This window comes from Felis catus, chromosome A1 (genome assembly GCF_018350175.1).
Source record: "Felis catus isolate Fca126 chromosome A1, F.catus_Fca126_mat1.0, whole genome shotgun sequence".
Lineage (NCBI taxonomy): Eukaryota > Metazoa > Chordata > Mammalia > Carnivora > Felidae > Felis > Felis catus.
In genome coordinates this window covers 145598531-145619798 of record NC_058368.1, presented here as the reverse complement: position 1 = coordinate 145619798, position 21268 = coordinate 145598531, and the positions used below count along the sequence as shown (strand labels likewise).

Genomic DNA, 21268 nt, shown 5'->3' with positions numbered 1-21268 from the left:
TTAGTAGCTAGTAGGTTTCACACATGTATTTTAAAATAGAAGTCACACTTAAGATGTGATTGTCAGAGAATAGCTCATCTGTAACTTTAGAAAAGCAATGATAAAAATGTTAATGTGATAATTTGCAGGCTGCAAGGCACTAAGATATCACCTGCTTGGCATTGTACCTTCCCGCTGATATGGCTGAAGGGTCCTTGTCCAGAACTGTGAAGGGTCTGACATTTTACCCAACTGATAAGCTAACAAGTCAGCTTGTTAGTTTCAAGGATTCTGGCAGAAGACACAAGACTCCAGGGCCAGAGACAAAGAAGTTTATTACTCACCACATAGCAAGGAGCATAAGCATCAGTATATTGTGACAATACCCCTTGCCCATAGAGCAATACATCTAGGCCCACATGGACGTTTGTACACACAATGGGTTTCATTTCATGGTACAAATCCTGAGTTTCCAAGGCTGTAAGTAAACCTGCCCTTTCTAAGAGGAAGACACTATTTCTACCTATCAAGGCTGTTCACTATACATACATCCTAAAGATAATCCAAAACAAAACGCAGTTTTGGATCCTAAAGATAATCCAAAACAAAACGCATTCTAATATTTGCCTGAAGGAACATCGAGCATTTGCCAGACCACAGTTTCTATTCATCCAAATGCTCTTAAACCAAAAATCACTTTAGTCAAATGTTCAAATCAATTATAGTAGTCTTTGCTAAGTTTGCAAACTGATACAAAATCTAAATCCATCCACCTCCTACAGTCTTGCATGGCCTGGCCCTTGCTGGTCTCTCTTGCTTCATTTTATGCTAACCTTTCTCCCGACCATGCTCTAGGACACTGGCTTAGATTCAGCTTTTTTCAACACCCTCCACATGCCAACATTTTTACACCTCAGTGACTGTACATATTGTTCCTTCTGTGGAGATTACCTCATCCCCTCCTAACCCTCCCTGCATTCTGTTCACCCTCATCATAACATATATCACATTTGTACTGAGATATTTACTTTCGTGTTACCTATCTTTGGTGTGTTTCTTCACCAGAAGGCCTGCTCCATGGCAGCAGGGACTGCATCTAATTAACTGATACACCTAGAGTCTAAGGTGCTGCTGGTCCAAGATGATGCTCAATAAGATGTATAGAGTAATGAATAAGCCCAGCAAAAATGTCACATAATTAATTCTCACTTTGTGCACATGGTTGTGACTCCCAGAGCCTGACTATCTAGGCAACCATAACTAGAAAATCAACTAATTCAAGTATTTAATCAAATTCAGTAGCTTGAAATGCAAATATACAAAACCCAAGTTACATCAGTTCATTAGCAAAATACCAGAGTAGTACTTCTTGCTCTGTATAGGGGAGTGTGACTCTCTAATGGTTAATACATGTCAACTTGACTGGGATACAACATGCCCAAATATTTTGCTAAACATTATCTGGCCTTGTCTCTGACAGTGTTTCTAAATGAGATTAATATTTGTATCAGTAGACTGAGTGAACTGCCTTCCCTAATGTGAGTGGGCCTCATCCAATCCACTGAAGGTCTGAGTAAAATAAAAACGTGGAGTAAGGGAGTTTTTACTTTCTCTACTTGTCTTGGAGCAGAGAATTCAGTGTTCTCCTGCCTTCACATTTCCTAGGAATGGAGCTATACCATTGGCTCTCCTGGGTCTCCAGCTTGCTGACAACAGATATTGGGATATCTCAGCCTCCATAATTGCACGAACCAATTCCTATAACAAATCACGTATAGGATTACTTATATATATATATATATATATATATATATATATATATACACACACACACACATATATATATATACACATACACATATATATGAATTTCATATATATACATACACATATATACATTCTATTCATATACATATATATGTATATATATATGAAATTCATATATGTGTGTGTGTGTATATATATATATATATATATACATATATATATATATAATTTTTCTGGAAAATCCAGACTAATCCAGACTCTTCATTAAATTCAGAGTCCAACTGTTGCCATGATTTCTACTAATTTTCATCAAATCAAGTTCTGAGTTGATTAGAATCAGATTAGTAAATGAAATACTTATAAGTGCTTTTGATTTAAAATGTTAATTTGTCTTACTTTTGATTCCCCATTGACTTCTTGGAACATAAGTGATATACCAAATTAGTGGCATATATTTCTGTTCTTGGATCTCAAGCTTCACTGAAACAATAGTCCTGCTCTTTCATAAACTTGTCCATTAGACAAATATTGATTGCCATATGCTACCTGCCAGGAATACAAGATGAACAGGACACTGTCCTGATCCCCATGAGACTAGTAGCTCAGTGATGTGCAGAAATGTAAACAAATAATTGCTGGAGTAAACACCGTAGGGATGCTTCACATAGCAAACCAATGACGTCCACTGATATTGGCCACAACTCCACTCCAGGCAATGGCTGATAAGGACTGGAGGAAGGCAGTTATTTAATAGACTAGAGACAAGAGATGAGACATAACTCTTTTGAAAAGCTGAAGCAGCTTTCCAGTTCTTGACTCTACTTTCCTATGAGGTCAGTGTGTATCTCTTGGTGCTGAAGTGTGTGAGTTATCCCAGTGTCCTCCCAATAACTTGGCTTTTGGTCTTAACACAGCTTGAAATGGGTTTCCGTTACTTATAGTGCAAAGGAAACTTTATTGGAAGGGTTTGCTAAGTACCAAATTTACTGTGATAATTAGAGGCATGGACTAGGAAGGGAGGTCTAAGTGTTAAGAAGGACCTAACAGACCTGGGTTCTAAGGAGGAGAAGGCCTCCACCACTTGAAAAATGCTCTCACCAGGAAGATGCAGGACCCACCTTGACAGAGATAGGCTTTTAATTCACTAAGTAAAACTCATATTGAAAATATGTGCCATTTTGATGTTGCCATATACTTCAGGCCATCATTTATAATAGGCACAAAATAGATTCTTTGGACAAAAATTAACCAGCACAGTTAGTTTCTAAGAGAGTATAGTATACAACCACCTGGTACAAATCCAAAATGTTTTCTGCTAAATTAGTTAATATAAATTTATAAATTTTAACTGAAAACCTATCTGAGTAAATTTTAGATATTCACTGGCACATAAGCGCATTATTCCATACTATGAAAAATGATACCCATGGTGGGGTTCTCGTTAAGATGGTAATATTCTAAGATCTTGAACTTCTTTCCTCCCACAGACATGCTGAGTGTACCACTACATATGAAACAATTTCCTATTAAAAAACCTAAAGCCTGGCTGAGTCATGGTTACACGTCAGGCAAATGAAAAGAAAACCAAATCAAAGTGCGTAGGAAAATCTGGGACACAATTTCACCATAAACCCTACCACAGGTGTGGCAACCCACAATCAGGAGGGAACTCAAACCCAGAGCTTCCTCCTGAGTGGTAAAGAGTTCAAAGTCCACATCAGACACCTCAACTTTTAAGATATGTACCTGAGAGATGAGCCCCCAAAACATCTAATTTTGAAAACCAACAGGGTTCCTATTTGAGACCCACAAGACAGCAGTGATCTAAGAAATGTCTCTTATTAAACGGCCCTCTCACTTGGACTGACTCACTTCAGGGCCCCCAACTCAGAGGCAGCTGATCACCTCCGAACTTAAAATGAAGGAGGCTCACCTGCTTATATTAAAACCTTGACGTGAGGGGCAGGCATCTGCTTTAATACACACATCTCTCTATGTTTATATATATTTGTTGATGGAAGGTTTTTAACTATGATGGATAAATGGATAAAGAAAATATGGCATATTTATATGGAATATTATATAGCCACAAAAAATAGTGAAATCTTTACATTTGCAGAAACAGGGATAGACCTCAAGGGCATTAAGCTAAGTGAAATAAGTCATAGAAAGACAAATGTATATGGAATCTAAAACACAAAACAACCGAGTTCATAGATACAGAGAACAGATTAGTGATTGCAAGGGGCAATGGGTAGTGGAGGATGGGGAAAATGGGTAAACTGTGTTGTTTGGATTTTTTAGTTTCAATAAATTTAATAAAAAATCCTTTAAAAATGAAAAAGACCATATCTATGAACTGGTTTCAGATTCATTCATTTGCGTTATCTTAATAATCAGTAATGGCTGTGGCACCCGGGTGGCTCAGTCAGTTAAGCATCTGACTCTTGATATCGGCTCAGGTCATGATCTCATGGTTTGTGAGATGGAGCTTCGAGGTGGGGTCCTTACTGTCAGCTTGAGATTCTCTCTCCCTATCTCTCTGACTCTCCCCTGCTTGGGTGCTCGCTCTCTCTCTCTCTCTCTCTCTCTCTCTCAAATAAATAAATAAATAACTGTCATAGACTCTAAGTCTAAAGTTCTTTTTTGTCTAGCAAAAGAGTGGGACGCAGGATTGAAAGCGAGAGATGGCTAATGTCCGGGAAAAGACAAGAGCACCCAATAAGGGTCCTTTGCCTGTTTTTATTAGGATCAGAAGGCTTACAAACAGGGCGATGGATGTGCACAAAGGGATAATGAATCTGTGATCATTAATTTGTGGACATGAGGGAAAGGGAGTCTTGAGGATATTTGTGGTTAGGGGTTTAGGTTAATACCAAACAAACTCCGGGAGCTGGGCAGTCAGGAGGAAGGTTGTTTACAGTGGACATGAGGCAGCAGCTCTGTTTATCTTAGCTCGCCTAGAGGATGAGACAGATAGGGGAGTAACCTCAGGGTTGATAAGGCACCTTTTCTTTTGTTAACCATCTCCACTCTGGGCTGCTTTGCCTGCAGCATAGTGGTCCATAGTCTAATTCACCAATTTACCTAACCTGGCCCTACTGTCTGTGAAAGCAGCTTTTCTGCTATAGTACTAAACTGGGGGTGCTTCCACCCTGAATATCTAATCTTGTTTATTTCATATACCTATGTATTGGGCACCTTTGCATGGTTTCTATTTAAGGCCTTTGCCTCTCCCTCTTTATTTTGGGGGCTCTGCACCCCCTCTCTATTTTGGGGTGCCTTTGCACCTCCCTATTCCTAGAAACTTTATGCCTCCCTATTCTCGGGGTGTCTTTACATCCCCCTATTCTTGGGGTGCCAACCTGATTTTCCCAAACTCGGGTGTGAGCATTTTATGGCTTTGTATTTCTTTACGCCTTGTTAACCCATTGGTGTAAGCCCTGGGGGTTCCTATGCTTATCCCCCACAAATAATACATACATACATACATACATACATACATACATACATACATACAAATGAACAAAGAAGCTCTTAACAATCAGTACGGACTTCTAGAACCAACAAAAAGTAGTATCAGTGGAAAAATTACTCTTGTCCTTTTCTTTTCTTCCCTCATTTCTTTTCTTCCTCCCTTCCTCTAGCTCCTCACTCCTTTTTCTCTCTTGTTATTTGTTCTTTCAGTTTAAGGGGTGGTGGTGGGGAATCCTGTTTTATCTTATTTAAAGTCCTTTAAGCAATAAAGTCTTAGTGATATAAAATGCACATTTACTTTTATAGGAGTTTTTGTATTTATATTATAATAACTTATATATTACACTTAAGTAATCTAGAAATAGTCCTAATGAAATTTCATTTTACTGGGGAATGCGAAGCTGAAGAGTAATCTCTGATGACTCCCCATCACCAAAGATCAACTGGTCTTCACTGAACTCACAGAGAACACAGATCTGGCCCACCTGCCAGACTCTTTAAACCTCTCCAGGGAATGAGATTCTAAAACTTAATATTCTAATGAGTGAAAGAAATTATCTTTCTTTTCCTAGTGAGAGAAATGATCCTTTAACGTTTCTTACAACTCAAAGGTCTCTGCTGAAATCAAAGTCTATTTTCTTTTGTTTTGTTCTCAGCCAAGTTAGAGAATACCTGGGGAATAACTTCCAATAACATAGTAAAATAACTCCCTTCCAGGAACTTCACAAAGGACATCAAAGAGCAGTGTTGTCAATTCCCCCTAGATCTTACCCAGAGGTTTAATTATAGTAACAAGATTTTAAAGACCAGGACTGATTACTGTTAAGATTATATGATAACACACACATCTTTCTTTAGTTCCACCTTGAAATAGATAGGAGAAGAAATATTCCCTGTACCAAAAGTAGTTAGAATGAGAGGATAAGAAATCTCATTCATTTTGGATAAGAGAAAAATTGCATTTAATAATTTAATCAGGAAAAATGAAGCACTCAACATTCATCACTAGTAGTTACACAGAGCAAGTAATCATTGGTCTTATTCTTACTGCTTCTTCTTTCTCACTTAAAGCTGTTATTTCAACTTGTCACATTTCCATAGCAACTAATACCTCAATTTTTATAGTTAAAACACTTGGAATCATTTCTAACTATCCTAAATGCTCCAATATATTGTTAAAACCCTTGGCTGCTCTTCCTAAAAAGCCAACTTCTCTCTCATATGGTACAAAGAATCAGCATCACCCTTGACCTAAATAAACCTCATCAACTGATCTAATTTTTGAAGACCAATCTTTTTTCTTAGTTGGGAGGGTGGAGGGACTCTGAGATAAGTCAAATAATGATATCTTTCTGCCCCACCTGACTGCTACACCAGCTGAGAAATAAAACAAGGGGTAAGACAAATGGAGACCAAAATGCCACCTTCATTACTGTGAAAGGCCAAGATGCCAAAATTTAGTGCAGGAGCAAAATTAACTGAAACTGAACCCCTCCCCACAGAAGCCAGATATGACTGCCTGTCATGTCAGCAGTGGGTTCTCAACAGGGAAGAGAGGGTTGGTGCAGAAGAAATGGGAAAGGTCTATTCCAAGGGGAGGCTGGGTCTCAAAAAGGAAAGAAGGGCTGAACATACCCAGACTATTTTTCCTAATTAACCACAGATGTCATCCTTAGCTGGCATGGAATGAGTAAACTGGCAGAGAAATAAGGAGTTACATTAACTTAACTCCTTCTACTTGGAAGGGAATACTAGAAAAGGGAAATACTTACTCTTTTTCTTGCCCTACTCCCCCAACATTTCAAGAACTACTAAACACCATTCTTTCACAACAAAGTGCCTATCAGTTTGCACATACCTCTGGTAACCTACAGATAGCAGGTTGCAATTTATAAGAATACTGTAATCTTAAGAATTGCACCTCTTATTTTTCCTGATATTTTGCTGGCTAGAAAATTGTTTTTCACCATTGTGTGCCTTATTTACTTAACATGCATTAAAATTTTTTCTGAACTACTTAAAAGTCAAAATTTTACTTTATAACTAATCTGAAAACCAACAAACATGCTATAGTTAACTTAAGTCTTAATTTCCTCTTTGTAAAATGGTGTTAATAACACTTACCACACAGGTGTTGTTTTGAAGATTAAAACAAATTAGGCATGTGAAGTCCTATGCCTGGCACCTAAATAGTGCTCAATACCTATTAGAGATGGTGGTGGTGGTGATGTCATGATTTCACTCAATTCAAATTCACTCAATTTGTTTAAGTCCAAATTATATTCAGAATTTTATGAAATCTTCTCATCTCCAATGCTATTTCCTACAATCTCTTATCTGTGCTATTTCATCATCCCCCTCCTTGGATAAACCGACTCCTCTCTTGCCCCTTCATAGTGCCCTTCCATAGCAAGCACAGTGGTTTTTTTAAAAAGTAGATCAGATCTTGTAACTCTCTTACTTGAAGCCCTCCAATGGCTTCTCATTGTACCCAGAATAAAGTCCAAACTCCTTATCAGGGCCTACAAGTTGGACTTGAGCTGGCCCTGTCCAACTCTCTAACCTCATCTTCCTCTATTATCCTGCTGACTGTCTATGCTTCAGCCATAGTAGCCTTCTTTCTTTCCCTCTAATTCCTCAAGCTGATTCTTTTTCAGGGGGCCTTTTTAAGAAATTTAGGCCCAAGGTTGAGGAAAATTCTTTCCATTTCCAGGCTTCAAATTAAGTAATAAGCTCTTTCTTTATCAGAAAATGAAAAACTCAAAGCTCCAAAAACAAAAATTAAATCATTTTTTTTTCTTCTCTTAGCTATAGTAATCAAAAGCTTTCATTCATAACACACTCTGACCATTGGTTCATGCCTTGTTATTTGCTTTTCATAATAATATAATAATTAAACACAATACCAAAAATAAACCATAACCCAACATCCAACTATGACCTTCCCACATCTGCCCTCACCTCTCATCACTATTATCACCCTGAATACAGAACACAGAAGACCTGAACAGCACTATCAACCACTTTGGGCCAATGAACATTTATAAAACATTTTTCCCAACATCAGCAGAAAATGCTTTTTTTTCAAGGGTATATGAAAAATTCACCAAGAGTGATTATATTCTGGGCTATAAAGCAAACTACAACAAAAATTTTGTTAAAGTTCTTAGACCATAATGGAATTAAGCTAGAAATGAGCAACACAGATATTTGGAAAATCTCCACATATCTGGAAATTAAGAAACATAATTCTAAATAATCCATTGTTCAAAATTAGTAAATGTTTTGAATTGAATTAAAACTAGAATGTAACCTATCAAAACTCAAGGCATGCATCAAGCAGTGCTTAGATATTTACAGCATTAAATATATAGAAAAGAACAAAAGTCTCAAATCAATGACTTAAGCTTTCACTTTGAAAAAACTGGAAAAAGAAGAGCAAATTTAAATCCAAAGCAAGCAGAAGAAAGTAAACAATACAGACAAGACCAGAAACCAATGAAATTAAAAACAGAGAAACAGAAAATCAGTTAAAGCAAAAGCTGGTTCTTTGAACAGATTAACAAGATTAAAAAACTTTTATCTGACCAAAAATGGAGCGGGAAGACACAGCTACCAGTGTCAGGAATGGAAGATGAGACATCACTACGCATCTACAGATATTAAAAGAATTATAAAGGAATATTACTAACAACTTTATGGCCATACATTAGACAACTAAGACAAAATGAACAATTTCCTTGAAAGGTACACAACCAAAACTCACTCAAAAAGAAATAACCCATATAGTATTATATTTCCTAATGAAAACCTCCCAACAACATATATTTTTATAACATTCTTATGTTAATGCGTAATAGAAAGTCTGCACAGCTTTACGTAGTAATTATTAAAACTGAGATGAAATAGACAAACTCTTAGAAAACTGACTTACCAGATATGAATCAAGAAGAAATTGCAGTTCTATGAATGGTTCATTAATTATTAAAGCAATTTAGTCTGTATTTAATATCTTCCCACAAAGGAAACACCACATCCAGATGGCTTTGCAGCATGTTTTACTAAACCTTCAGGTACAGAGCATCCCAACTTTAGATGAGCACTTCCTGTAAATATCAATTCAATTTGTAACTTTTTTTTGCTTTCTTTCAGGTGTTTTTGTGGAGCACAGTTTCTTAATATGGTCAAATTAGCCATTCATTTCTTCTTATCCTGCGTAGTTCATGAAGATATTCACCTTTGTTACCTATGAAGAAATTAAAAAATTTGTTGTTGACATGTAGGCCCTCAATCTGTCTGGGGGTGATTTTTGTTTTCAGCCTGACATGGTGATCTAATTTAATGTAAGTAACCAGTTTTTGTGCAACTCCACCAGTCCTTCCTTTATACATTGATCTGACATCTAGTTCTGTTATTTAATAATATTCTATATATAGGAGTCTCTTGCTGGCCTCTCTATTCTGTTCATTGGTCAATTTATCTACTTCTGTACTAAAACTACACTATCTTATGTAACTTCATAGAAAATTCTCGTATCTGGTAGGGCCAGGTCTTCAGAGGTGTTCTGACTATTCCTAGCTCTTAACTCTTCCAGCTTCAATCTAATGGTTCACTATGATCCTTGCCTTGCAACCACTCTGAACTCCTTTGCCCTTCCTCTGTCACATTCACCTGACTAGACCACACTCCCAGTCCTATTACCCAGCTCTCAACCTACTAAGTCACCATATTGAGTGTGAAGAAAACACAAAACCTAATCCCCAGTGTGATGTTATTAGTAGATGGGTTGTTTGGGAGCTGATTAGGTCATAAGGGTGGAGTCTTCATGAATGAGATTAAGGCCCTTATAAAAGGACCCCCATATGTCAATTATATCTCAATAAAACTGGAAAAAATATGCAAATAAATAAAACAGACCTCCCCGCCCCGAGAGCTACATTCGCCCTTCTGCTATCTGAGGTTATATTAAAAAGGGATGGATCAAGAAATGAGCTCTCACTAGATATCAAATCTGCCAGCATCTTGATCTTGGATTTCCCAATCTCCAAAACTGTAAGAAATGAATTTCTGTCATTTATAAGCCACCCAGTCTATAGTATTTCTTTAGATACCAAATCTGCCAGCACCTTTATCTTGGACTTCCCAATCTCCAGAACTGTAAGAAATATATTTCTGTTATTTTATAAGTCACTCAGCCTATAGTATTTCATTATAGTAGCCTGAAATGACTAAGGCACTATCCCTCAGTATAACAGGTATAATAAGTGTTTACATTTTAGTGTTATTAGAATTAAGTAAGTTAATAAATATAAGTCACCTAAAACAGTATGTGGCACATAGCATTATTTAATCCTAGTAGTGTTATTCTAGATGATGATTTCATACTCTATCCTCTCTCCTCTAATGTCTTTTCCCTACTCTTTCTCTGTACTGATGACCTTACTGGTTTCATTAAGGAAACAGCAATCAAAAGAGAAGTTCCACATTTTCCCACCAACAAATCTTCCAATTTACTTGTAGTGGTACCCCTATAGTCTGCCTTCTCTGTTACTATAGATAAATTGTTATTATTCCTAAGGTCAATTCCTCCACTTGGGGACCCTTCTAGTTTCCCCAAGGACTTGTTCATGCAATTATCCCCTTTCTCTAATGAACTATCCATTTTTCTTCTCTATTGGAACAATCTCCTACAAAAATGTCATACAGTCTGCCATCTTAAACAAACTCATCCTCACTCCACATCCTCCTCCAGACAGAACCCCTTTTCTCTGCACATTATAGAAATATGCTCTCCAAAAATATGTCAATAACTTCTGTCTACACTATTTTATTTCCCGTATTGTCTTGGCTCCAATCCAGATCAGGCTTACATCTTTGCAACTCCATGGGAACCCCACTTAACAAAATCACTAAAATCCTCCACATTGCCAAATGCATGACAATTCTCAGTCCTCATCTTACTTTCCTTTCACACTTGCTCACTTCTACTTAACTTGGCTTTGATGAGAGTACAGAATCGGCCACTCTTGAGGCTATTTTGCTTCACCTCCCTTTTGTATCCTAAGTTTTAATGTGCCCAAGGCTCAGGTCTCCAACCTTTCTCTGTTCTAACTACAGTCATTCCCTAAGTGATAATACTTACGGCTATGGCTTTCAATACTGTCTATTCACTCACTGATAATTCCCTTGAACTCCCCCACATATATCCAACTACCTACCTCCCATACCTACCTAGAGGTCCAAAAGGCATCTCAAACTGACACATCGATAACTGAACTCTTAATTTCCCCTTCTAAATCTGTTCCTCTCCCAAAATATCCCACTTAATAAAGAACACCACAAATCACCCAGTTGCTCAGGTTGAAAATCATAATTCCTCTCTGACATCCTACAGTCTTCAGCAAATCTCGCCGGCTCAACCATCAGTGTATCAAATCCAACACTTTTTACCACCTTCACTGACAGTCCAAGCTATCATTACATGTCTCAACTGGACTATTATAACACCCTCCCAAATGGTCTCACAGATTCATCTCTTACAGTTTTTTTTATAAGTGATCCTATATTTTTATAGGATCAAACCTGTAATATCCTATCATTACTCCCCTGCTCAAAACTTTTCAATGGCATTCAGTCACACAAAGAGTAAACAAAGCCTTTACCAGGATCTACAGGCTTCACAATTTCCTGTGCACCTTAGACCTCATCCAGCGCCACACTAGTCCTCACTCACTGAGTTCCCCCTCCTTGATTCTTCAGTTCTGAAAAAGTGCCCCCTCTCATTCTCCTCATTGAGAGCCCCTTTTCCTGAATGCTCCACCCCATATACTTTGTCTAACTGGTTCCTTTTCTTTAGGATCTCAGTTCACATGTAATGTCCACAGAGATGGCTTCTTAAACCCATTCCAGAGTAGCCACCCCCATCCCCAAGTCACCACCACCTGACGAACTTTATATCCTCTAGAACACTTATCAGTATTTAAAACTTTCCCACTTAGGAGTGCCTGGGTGGCTCAGTCGTTTAAGCACCTGACTATTTGGGCTCAGGCAACGATCTAAGGATTCCTAGTATCACGATGGTGGTGGGGGCTTCCGGCTCACAGCACGGAGCCTGGTTGGGATTCACTCTCTCTCCCTCTGCTCCTCTCCCGCATCTCTCCCTCTCTCTCTCAAAAACTCTCTCAAAAAAATAATAAACTGCAAAAAATACTTTCCCATTTATCTTTAAATACACTTAAATATTATTTCTGCCTTCTTGTACCTAGAAAATAATTTTTTTAAGAACAGATAACTCTCCTGTACTAATGCCTGGCACGAAGAAAACAACTTTAAGAATAGTTGTCTAATGAACCAACATCCCAGAGATCTCTCAAATCTATTTCATTCTACAGGAGAACCTTAAGTTTAAAAAGTTAAATGAATCACCTAAAATGGCATCAGTTAAGTGACAGGTTTTGTTTTAAGGCTTGGTCTACTTCCAAATGTCGGTTTTACAATACATGGCTTCACTGATTTTTTTTTTTTCCAATTTACGATGCTGCTTGAGTAGGGTTTAAAGCTCAGAGATCTAACTTTCCAAACTACAAGCGTTAAGTCCTCCACTCTACCACAAACAGCCACAAACCAGGTACCTCCCTTTAGTCCGACTCAACTCCACTAAATCCCGCCCCTTCCTGGGTTTGCCAAGAGCGCCGGCGCCTCCAGGGAGTCTCCATGCAAAGAGTTCTGGGATTGGTAGTCCACTTTCCTTCTGTCTCCAGCCTTGACATAAAACGAAATAAACAGCAATGCAAGTTAGGTGGTTCAGAATTTCCCACAAACTGAATAAAACTCAGATTCTGGAAAGTGGTGCAAACTTGTCATTTTCAAGGGGTGCCAGCTTCGGATCAGGCACCGCGCAGACAGTTGCTTGGGTCCTTGGCTGGGCGGAGCTTGTTCGCAGTGGCTTGTGGCTCCTTCCTGTGCGCCTTCCTTCTTTTGCTCGGGCCCGTGGTGCTGGCAGGATGGGTGAGCTGTCCGGGTTTGGGCTGAGGGGCCTGCAAGCTGAACTCGGGGGCTCGGGGGCGGGCGGGAGAATAGAGACAGAACGGTGAGGACGCTACCGGAAGGCCCGCTGGGGAAGGCCGGGAAAGCGCCGCTGTGGCAGGCACATGGCCAGGTGCGGAAGGAGCCCCTGCGGCGCGGAGCTCGCGGAGCTCGCCTTACCGACCGGCGTTGGGTAGCCGGTGCCGCTCTGGAACTTGACAAGGGGCTCATTCCTTTGGGAAAACGCACCAATCGGAGTACTTGCGTTCACCCTTTGTTGGTCCGAGGGATCCTTTGAGGTTGAGGTTTAGACCATGTGCTACATTGTAATGAAAGAGCCTATTGGCTTGTAGTCCAGGTGAGGCTAGGGTTTTAGAAGATGTAAAATAACTGGAGTGCTTGCGGAAGAACTCATAGGATTTTGAATTTTAGGCAAGTGTCGTGGTCTTCGTACTGCCAGGAAGCTCCGTAGCCACCGACGAGATCAGAAGTGGCATGATAAACAGTATAAGAAAGCCCATTTGGGCACAGCCCTGAAGGCCAACCCTTTTGGAGGCGCTTCCCATGCGAAAGGAATTGTGCTGGAAAAAGTGTAAGTGAAAGTCCACACTTTTTCTTCAAGGTTTCTTTTATTATGGTAACGCGAACCAAATACATCTTGAGTTGTTAATTTTAGATACAAATTCTAAAGTGTTTGGGTAGAATATTTGTCTGGAAGTTGGTAGCTTAGGGCTTAGGGGTTAGGTAACTAAGGGTTTTGAATCTCTTAGGGATGGCATTGGAGGGGGGTGGGTAGTAACAATGAAGGGACGAGCTGTCTTAAGAAATTGCCACTACCCATTTTATTCTTAGCAATCACATCTTTCTAGTTGGGACAATTAAGGTAAAGAGAAGTTTCTTGCCTGAGGTTGCAAATCTGAGGTTGAGCTGCATGAAGGTTGACTTTACAAAATGATAATTTTTAAGGCACTAATCAATGCACTGCCAGTCAGTAGTCTTTGTATCTCTTATTTTTGATTCATATTTTTTACAACTGGTAAGGGCCCAGAGATTTTCCCTGAGGGAAAGCTTGGTTGAAATCACAGGAGTTAACCAATTTAGGATTAGACCGACTAGGTGGAAAGAGCATAATGTCTAATGAATTCTCTGCCTAACAAACTAAAATGTATGCCTTCTCAGAAAGGCACCTCACTGCTGTGCTCTTTATGTTTTAGAGGGGTTGAAGCCAAACAGCCAAATTCTGCCATCAGGAAGTGTGTCAGGGTCCAGCTGATCAAGAATGGCAAGAAAATCACCGCCTTTGTACCCAATGATGGTTGTTTGAATTTTATTGAGGTAAGTGTTTTAGTCTGCTGTTGCTTGTGTTTCTGAGATGGTTTGCCCGGTTTTTTTTATATGAAGAACGGGTATTTTTAGTGATTGCCACTCACACCAGAAGTAAACTGTTGATTTTATTCCAGGAAAACGATGAGGTTTTGGTTGCTGGATTTGGTCGCAAAGGTCATGCTGTTGGTGACATTCCTGGAGTTCGCTTTAAGGTCGTCAAAGTAGCCAATGTCTCTCTTTTGGCCTTATACAAAGGCAAGAAGGAAAGACCAAGATCTTAAGTTTTGATGATGAAAACGTGACAATAAATTTTCATATACCAAAAATGTGTTTTGTGTCTTATTTTCTTTAGTACAGAGATGCAGTGTGTACTTTTCCATTTAAGGAGAATGGGAATACCATTAATTCAGGATTCTCTACAGTAAATGGGATTCATAGTTTTTTCTACTCTCTATGGAATAAATGTACAGTTTTCCTGTATAGAGAGAGGGCTTCAAAAACTAACTGCACTTAAAGCAGGAATCATGTCGGGAAACCCTAGCAGTGTACTTTCTGAGATCCATCTCCCTGGGGACCCAGTATGATAAACGCCTTCAAGTTGCTCCCTGCTCTGGTGTTTGAGTATCTAAAGGTTCACGATCCGTGTTGTAATTCTGTTTGACAGCAAGAAAGGCACTAGATGATTGAGTGGAAGTGTATGCCTGGCAAATTGAGACATAGAAGAAAAACTTGTTTGGGGCTCCTGGGTGGCTCAGTTGAGCATCTGACTCTTGATTTCAGCTCAGGTCATGGGATCGAGCCCTACATTGCATCAACCTCCACACTGAGCATGGAGCCTGCTTAAGATTTTCTCTAAAAATAATTGTAAAAATCAAAAGAAAAAAGCAAGAATGTTGAACTATAGAATGATTAACCTCAATGTTCTTTGTACTGACTGTCAGTAACTGATAGTTTGACCTTGAGGTTTATTTCATGGCACAAAGTAGAAGTGATCAGTTAGAAGTGATCTAGAAGGATTGTAGCTTGATAATTGAAGCTGGTTATTGGGTACGTGGGACTTTTTTGTCCATTCTTTCAGATTTTTATTCCAGTATAGTTAACATACAGTGTTCTCTCAATTTCAGGTGTACAGTCTAATGATTCAACACTTCCATACATTACCTGGTGCTCCTCACAAATGGACTCCTTAATCCCTATCACACTTCACCTATTCTACCCCCTACTTCCTGTGGTAACCATTAGTTTTTCAGTAGTTAAGAGTTTTTTGAGTTTTTTTCTTGCAGCATGGTGCAGTCTGTTAAGCAGCCAACTTCAGCTCAGGTCATGGATCTCACAGTTTATGGTTTGAGCCCCAGGTCAGACTCTGCTGACAGCTCAGCCTGGAGCCTGATTCGGATTCTGTATCTCCCTCTCTGTCCCTTCCTCGTGCGCTCACTCTTTCTCTCAAAAGTTTGTTTCTTGGTAGTGTCCTTAACTCTTGTTTCAAAATTTCCATAGGAGAAAAATAATAAAATCTGTCTAAAATGAAGCTTATTAGCTTTCTCAAATTTTATTGGAGGAACTGCTGTTGGCAGCATTAGTAAATGTGAATTAATTTGCTCTTTGAATATAGCCTAGTGTTAGGTTATGTTTAGGATCTTGGAAAATGAGAATTCTTTGGCTTTCAATTTCCCATAAGACCAAAACCATGGTCCTTTCCACAGTATAGCAGATCGGTGTTTTGTCTGGTCCTTTCCTCCTCCAGCAGCAATGAACTCTGCCTTGCTCAAACTTGAATTTCCCAGGCAGTTTCAGGAGACCCCTCACATTCCACCTGCTGCTTCTCCCATCTCAGACCTCATTGATTTCCAAATACATCACACATCACACTTGTGTTTATGCTTGTCACAAATGATTGTGTGATTTGTCTTTCCACAAGAATGGGGAGTGGCTTTTTTTTTTTTTTTTTTTTTTTACTGAAACACAAAGTCTGACATTTGAATTGTGTAAATTTAATAAGTACACATATTGATACATTTATATGTGGTAATAAGACAAGATGGGCTATCCTTTATTTCTATTTCAGGGTTTACTAATGTGTGTAGTTATCCACTAAGTCATTCTCAAAGGCTGACCAGATGCTTTCCAGTTGACATACTGACCCAAGCAGGGAGATCTCTGGGTCTTGTCTACCCGGCCTGAACCACAAGAAGCCACCAAGGGCCACAAGATCTCATCCCTGTGGTCAGGTGCAGTGTAGGGAGCTGGGAGGTGTTGCCTGGCAGTGCAGGAGGGAGGAGGCTTGGGGAAGGTGAGAAGGCGGGTGGCACTGACACCTACCCACCCCTCTGCAGTGTGTCCTTTTTTCTGCCATGTTGAGACCTCGGCCAAGTCTATAGAGAACACACCTGGGAGTTAAGACATTCTGTGACAGTGGCTCACTCTTGTCTGCTGGGTGCACCAGGGATGCCTGTTCTATAGCTAAATGACTGACAGACACAAATCCACCTCATGTACCTCAAACCCCAAGTGTTTGATCTGCTTCCTTCTTAACAACTCCTGCCTCCTGTGTATTTCTCTCACCCATCCCTCACCACCTTGTGACCCATACTGCCCTTCTTCGATCCAGCATGAAGTGTGTGCCTGGTCTGTGCCGCATGTGTAAGCTGTAGGGTGAGAGAAACGAAGCACTCACCTTGGGTGCAAAACTTAAGCAAAATCCCAGCAGATTTTTTTCCTGTAGAAATAGAAAAGCTAATTCTAAAATTTATATGAAAAGGTAAAGGAACTAGAATAGCTAAAACAGTACTGAAAATAAAGAAGGGTGGAGGAATCACAAAACTTGGTTTTAAGATTTAATTTATAGCTGCAGTAATCAAGAGGGTGTGGTATTAGAGAAGAGGTAGACACAGATCACTAAAATAGAATCCATTAAAAGACACAGGTAAGACAAACTGATTTTTGACACAGATACAAAAGCAATTCAATGGAGGAAGGATAGTTTTTACAGTATACAGTATAGACTTTAATTTGCAAAAAAGAACAGACCTCAAATTGCACACCTTATACAGAAATTAATTCAAAATGGGTCATAATATATGAGTGTAAAATATGAATATAAAATATAAAACTAAAACTTGTAGAAGAAAAGCCTTAATGACTTACAGTTAGGTGAAGAGCTCTTAGACAATACATCAAAAGTACATTCCACCGAAAAAAATAAAGAATACACTGGCCTTTTTCAAAATTAAAAATTTTATTCTGCGAAAGATCTTGTTAAGAGGGTGGAAATAGGGAAACACAGGGGCGCTTTGGTGGCTTAAATGTCCAACTCTTGATTTTGGCTTAGGTCATGATCTTGCGGTCATGAGTTCGAGCCCTGTGTTGGACTCTTCATTGGGCATGGATCCTACCTTAGATTCTCTCTCCTCCATTGTCTGTCCCTCCCCCACTCCTCCACTCCCTCCCTCTCCAAAAAAAGAGAAGAAAAAAAAGGGATGAAAATACATATCAGAGACAAGCCAAAAATATTTGCAAATCATATACCCAACAAAAGACTTGTATCTAAAGTATATAAAGAACTTTCTAATCTCAAAAGTGATGAAACAAGCAGTCCTATTACAAAATGTATGAATTCCCTTTGTTTCATTCTAGGAACATGTCTGGTGGCAGGATTTGGTCATAACAGTCATGCTGTAGATAACACTCCTGCAGTCTGTTTCAAGGTTGTCCCAGTAGCTAACGTTTCTTTATTAGCTTTGCACAGTCAAGAAAAGAGACTGACATCATAAATTACATATTAAGATAAAATTTTCACTAACGGCAGCTTGTATAATCTTTATTTTAACCGATAAAATCTGTTTCAATGGATCATTCAAGTTTCAACTCACGTTTCTTATGACACTACAGTTGAGGGACTGTCTTAGCAGGTTGTACTAAGCATTCTTACTTTCTAGCACTGTCCATATTATTTGGTTAAGTGATGTTATGTTTGTTAGTATGTAAGAAAGATGAGTGGATTTCTAAAGCTTATTGTCATGATAATATGACCACAGGAGTTCTAGACCAAAGCATTAAAACATTAAAACCGCATGATTTTATGTCTCATTAGGTGAAAATCATTTTTAGAGTGACACATTTGAAGGGACTCATGACCACAGATAACCAACATTTCCAAATATGCACACACCCAGTGGCCACCTCATTCAGGTTGTCATTCAAGCCTTTAATGTGTGGTGTGTAACTTCAAAAATGAGGGGACCCCTCGCACACAGAACCTTGGAACTTTAGCCACACATGATGAGCACCATCAGAATCCCTTCCTTGTAACACATTCGGCTTCCCAGACAACCTGAAGCTTTGAACAGTAATTCTAGTGCTAAGGAGTGCTGCTCCCTCAGAAGGGAGGAGGAAATGATGGCCCCATATCACTCTTTCAGATCTTCCAGTCAGAAAAGTACTTTCCACATGCCTACCAAGGATCTGCTTGGTTCTTTGTGATAATATTGACATGAATTCTGTTCTCTACTGATGGCGACGAGGTTTTTGTTGTTGTTGTTTTTTGTTTTTTAGAGTCTAGTTTTCTAAAATCTCTTTTGCTGTGGTTAATTAGAAACAAAACAAGGGGTCAAGTTACGTGTCTGGATTAAAAGTGTAGGACATATGGAGCATACCCAAATTTTCAAGTAAGTTTAGATGCTATGAATATATTATGCTTCCTTACCACTTTTAATCAGTCAGCTAATGTTTAAATCTGTACAATAGTGGGCAAAGTAAGCCACATTTTAAGTAACATTGCATTTTAATCACAGCTGAGAACAGTTGAGAGAAACACTACTTGCTGAAACATGTTTTGTCTATTAACACTTGCTTTGGAAACAGCAATAGGAAATAGGTTGTTTTGTCATATCACTTTTTTCCCCATCAGTTTTGTGAATTTATCCAATCTTAATTATGTCTTTATATTTTTTCTATATAGTTTGATGCTCTGTTTTGTGTGTATTTGTAGGTAGTAAGACCCTTTCCCCTTCTTTAGGTTCTCCGTAAGTTCCATTTTTTTACCCAAAACTCTTAATTCCATATACAATAGTTGATCTTGTTCCTTCTGTATTTTATACATTTTCTTATTTATAATTAAGTAGGTTTTTTTTTTTCTTTCTGTCACTATTCTCCTCTTTTTCTTGATCAGGATATAATATGGAAGCCACTGTGAATGCAATTTATTGACCAAGTTTCTTGATCTAGGATTTGTCTCATAGATTTTAGAGAGTCTAGGAATCTCCTGCAACTGTGTGCAGAATTTTCTGATATATATTAGGGGTGGGTGTGATTTATGTGGGTGTGTATATGCAAACACACACACACACACACACACACACACACATTTTTCTGAAAATGGGTTCTGCACATTCTTCAGACTTTTAAAGGGGTTCCTTCACAAGAAACCAGCTATTAAATCTGTATAATAATGAATAGATTTTGTCACATATTACAAAATTGTCCATTTTAATCACAGTTGAGAACAGTCACAAGAAGTTGTCTATGGTTTGATATCATTAATGAAATGTCTCCAATGTGGGGAGGATCTGTGGATGGATTGTCCAGTCTGCAGAAATTACAAAATGTACATTTCACCTTCTGCCTTGATGGTACCAGCTGACCTCATGGAACAATGGGCCATTTTAGAGAAAAGTTCTCCAATGTCACTGGCAAAGGCATAATCAGAAAAAGGGTGCAAAGCCTCACCTCAGGAGCAAAAGCAGAGGATAAGAACCCAAAGGTGTTATAACATGTAAGACTGCAGTAAAACTTGATAGAATAGATCAAATAAAAAATGTTCAGTATGGACCTGTAAAAACAAATGACATAATATCTGTAATTTTCTTTAAACTGTTTGAGCAAATATAAAGTTTAAAAAAGGTTAAATGAAGCAAATATGGCAAAAATCTTGGTAATTACTGATTCTGCTCTGTAAGTATGTGAGGGTTTATTATATATATATTTTTTGCAGCTTCTGCACAGCAAAGGAAACAATCAACAAAACTAAAAGGCAACCAACGGAATGGCAAAAGATATTCGCAAATGACATATCAGACAAAGGGCTAGTATCCAAAATCTATAAAGAGCTCACCAAACTCCACACCCGAAAAACAAATAACCCAGTGAAGAAATGGGCAGAAAACATGAATAGACACTTCTCTAAAGAAGACATCCGGATGGCCAACAGGCACATGAAAAGATGCTCAACGTCGCTCCTTATCAGGGAAATACAAATCAAAACCACACTCAGATATCACCTCACGCCAGTCAGAGTGGCCAAAATGAACAAATCGGGAGACTATAGATGCTAGAGAGGATGTGGAGAAACGGGAACCCTCTTGCACTGTTGGTGGGAATGCAAACTGGGGCAGCCACTCTGGAAAACAGTGTGGAGGTTCCTCAAAAAATTAAAAATGGACCTACCCTATGACCCAGCAGTAGCACTGCTAGGAATTTACCCAAGGGATACAGGAGTACTGATACATAGGGGCACTTGTACCCCAATGTTTATAGCAGCACTCTCAACAATAGCCAAATTATGGAAAGAGCCTAAATGTCCATCAACTGATGAATGGATAAAGAAATTGTGGTTTATATACACAATGGAGTACTACCTGGCAATGAGAAAGAATGAAATATGGCCCTTTGTAGCAATATGGATGGAACTGGAGAGTGT

At 38.8% G+C, this 21268-nt stretch overlaps 2 protein-coding genes across 8 annotated transcripts in view; one reads left to right on the top strand and one right to left on the bottom strand.

Annotated features, from left to right (window-relative positions):
- Positions 1-9264: 9264 nt before the first annotated feature.
- The window catches only part of ATG10 (autophagy related 10), a 275188-nt gene continuing 263184 nt past the window's right edge, over positions 9265-21268 (bottom strand). For 2 of the 7 annotated variants that reach the window (XM_019836266.3, XR_002160490.3), the window contains 2 exons: positions 17249-17290; positions 9265-9469 (listed from right to left, as the gene is read on the bottom strand). In XM_019836266.3, the coding sequence (XP_019691825.1) occupies positions 9431-9469; positions 17249-17290 (81 nt within the window). In that variant the 3' untranslated portion in view covers positions 9265-9430. Of the gene's footprint in view, positions 9470-17248; positions 17291-17395; positions 20402-21268 lie in introns of those variants that run through there. The other 5 variants (XM_019836280.3, XM_019836227.3, XR_006582788.1 and 2 more) reach the window with 4 other exon arrangements.
- On the top strand, positions 12996-14900 carry RPS23 (ribosomal protein S23). The gene is made up of 4 exons (XM_003981125.4): positions 12996-13230; positions 13681-13840; positions 14463-14583; positions 14709-14900. The coding sequence occupies exons 1-4, from the start codon at positions 13011-13013 to the stop codon at positions 14853-14855; spliced, it is 648 nt and encodes a 215-aa protein (XP_003981174.2). The 5' UTR covers positions 12996-13010; the 3' UTR covers positions 14856-14900.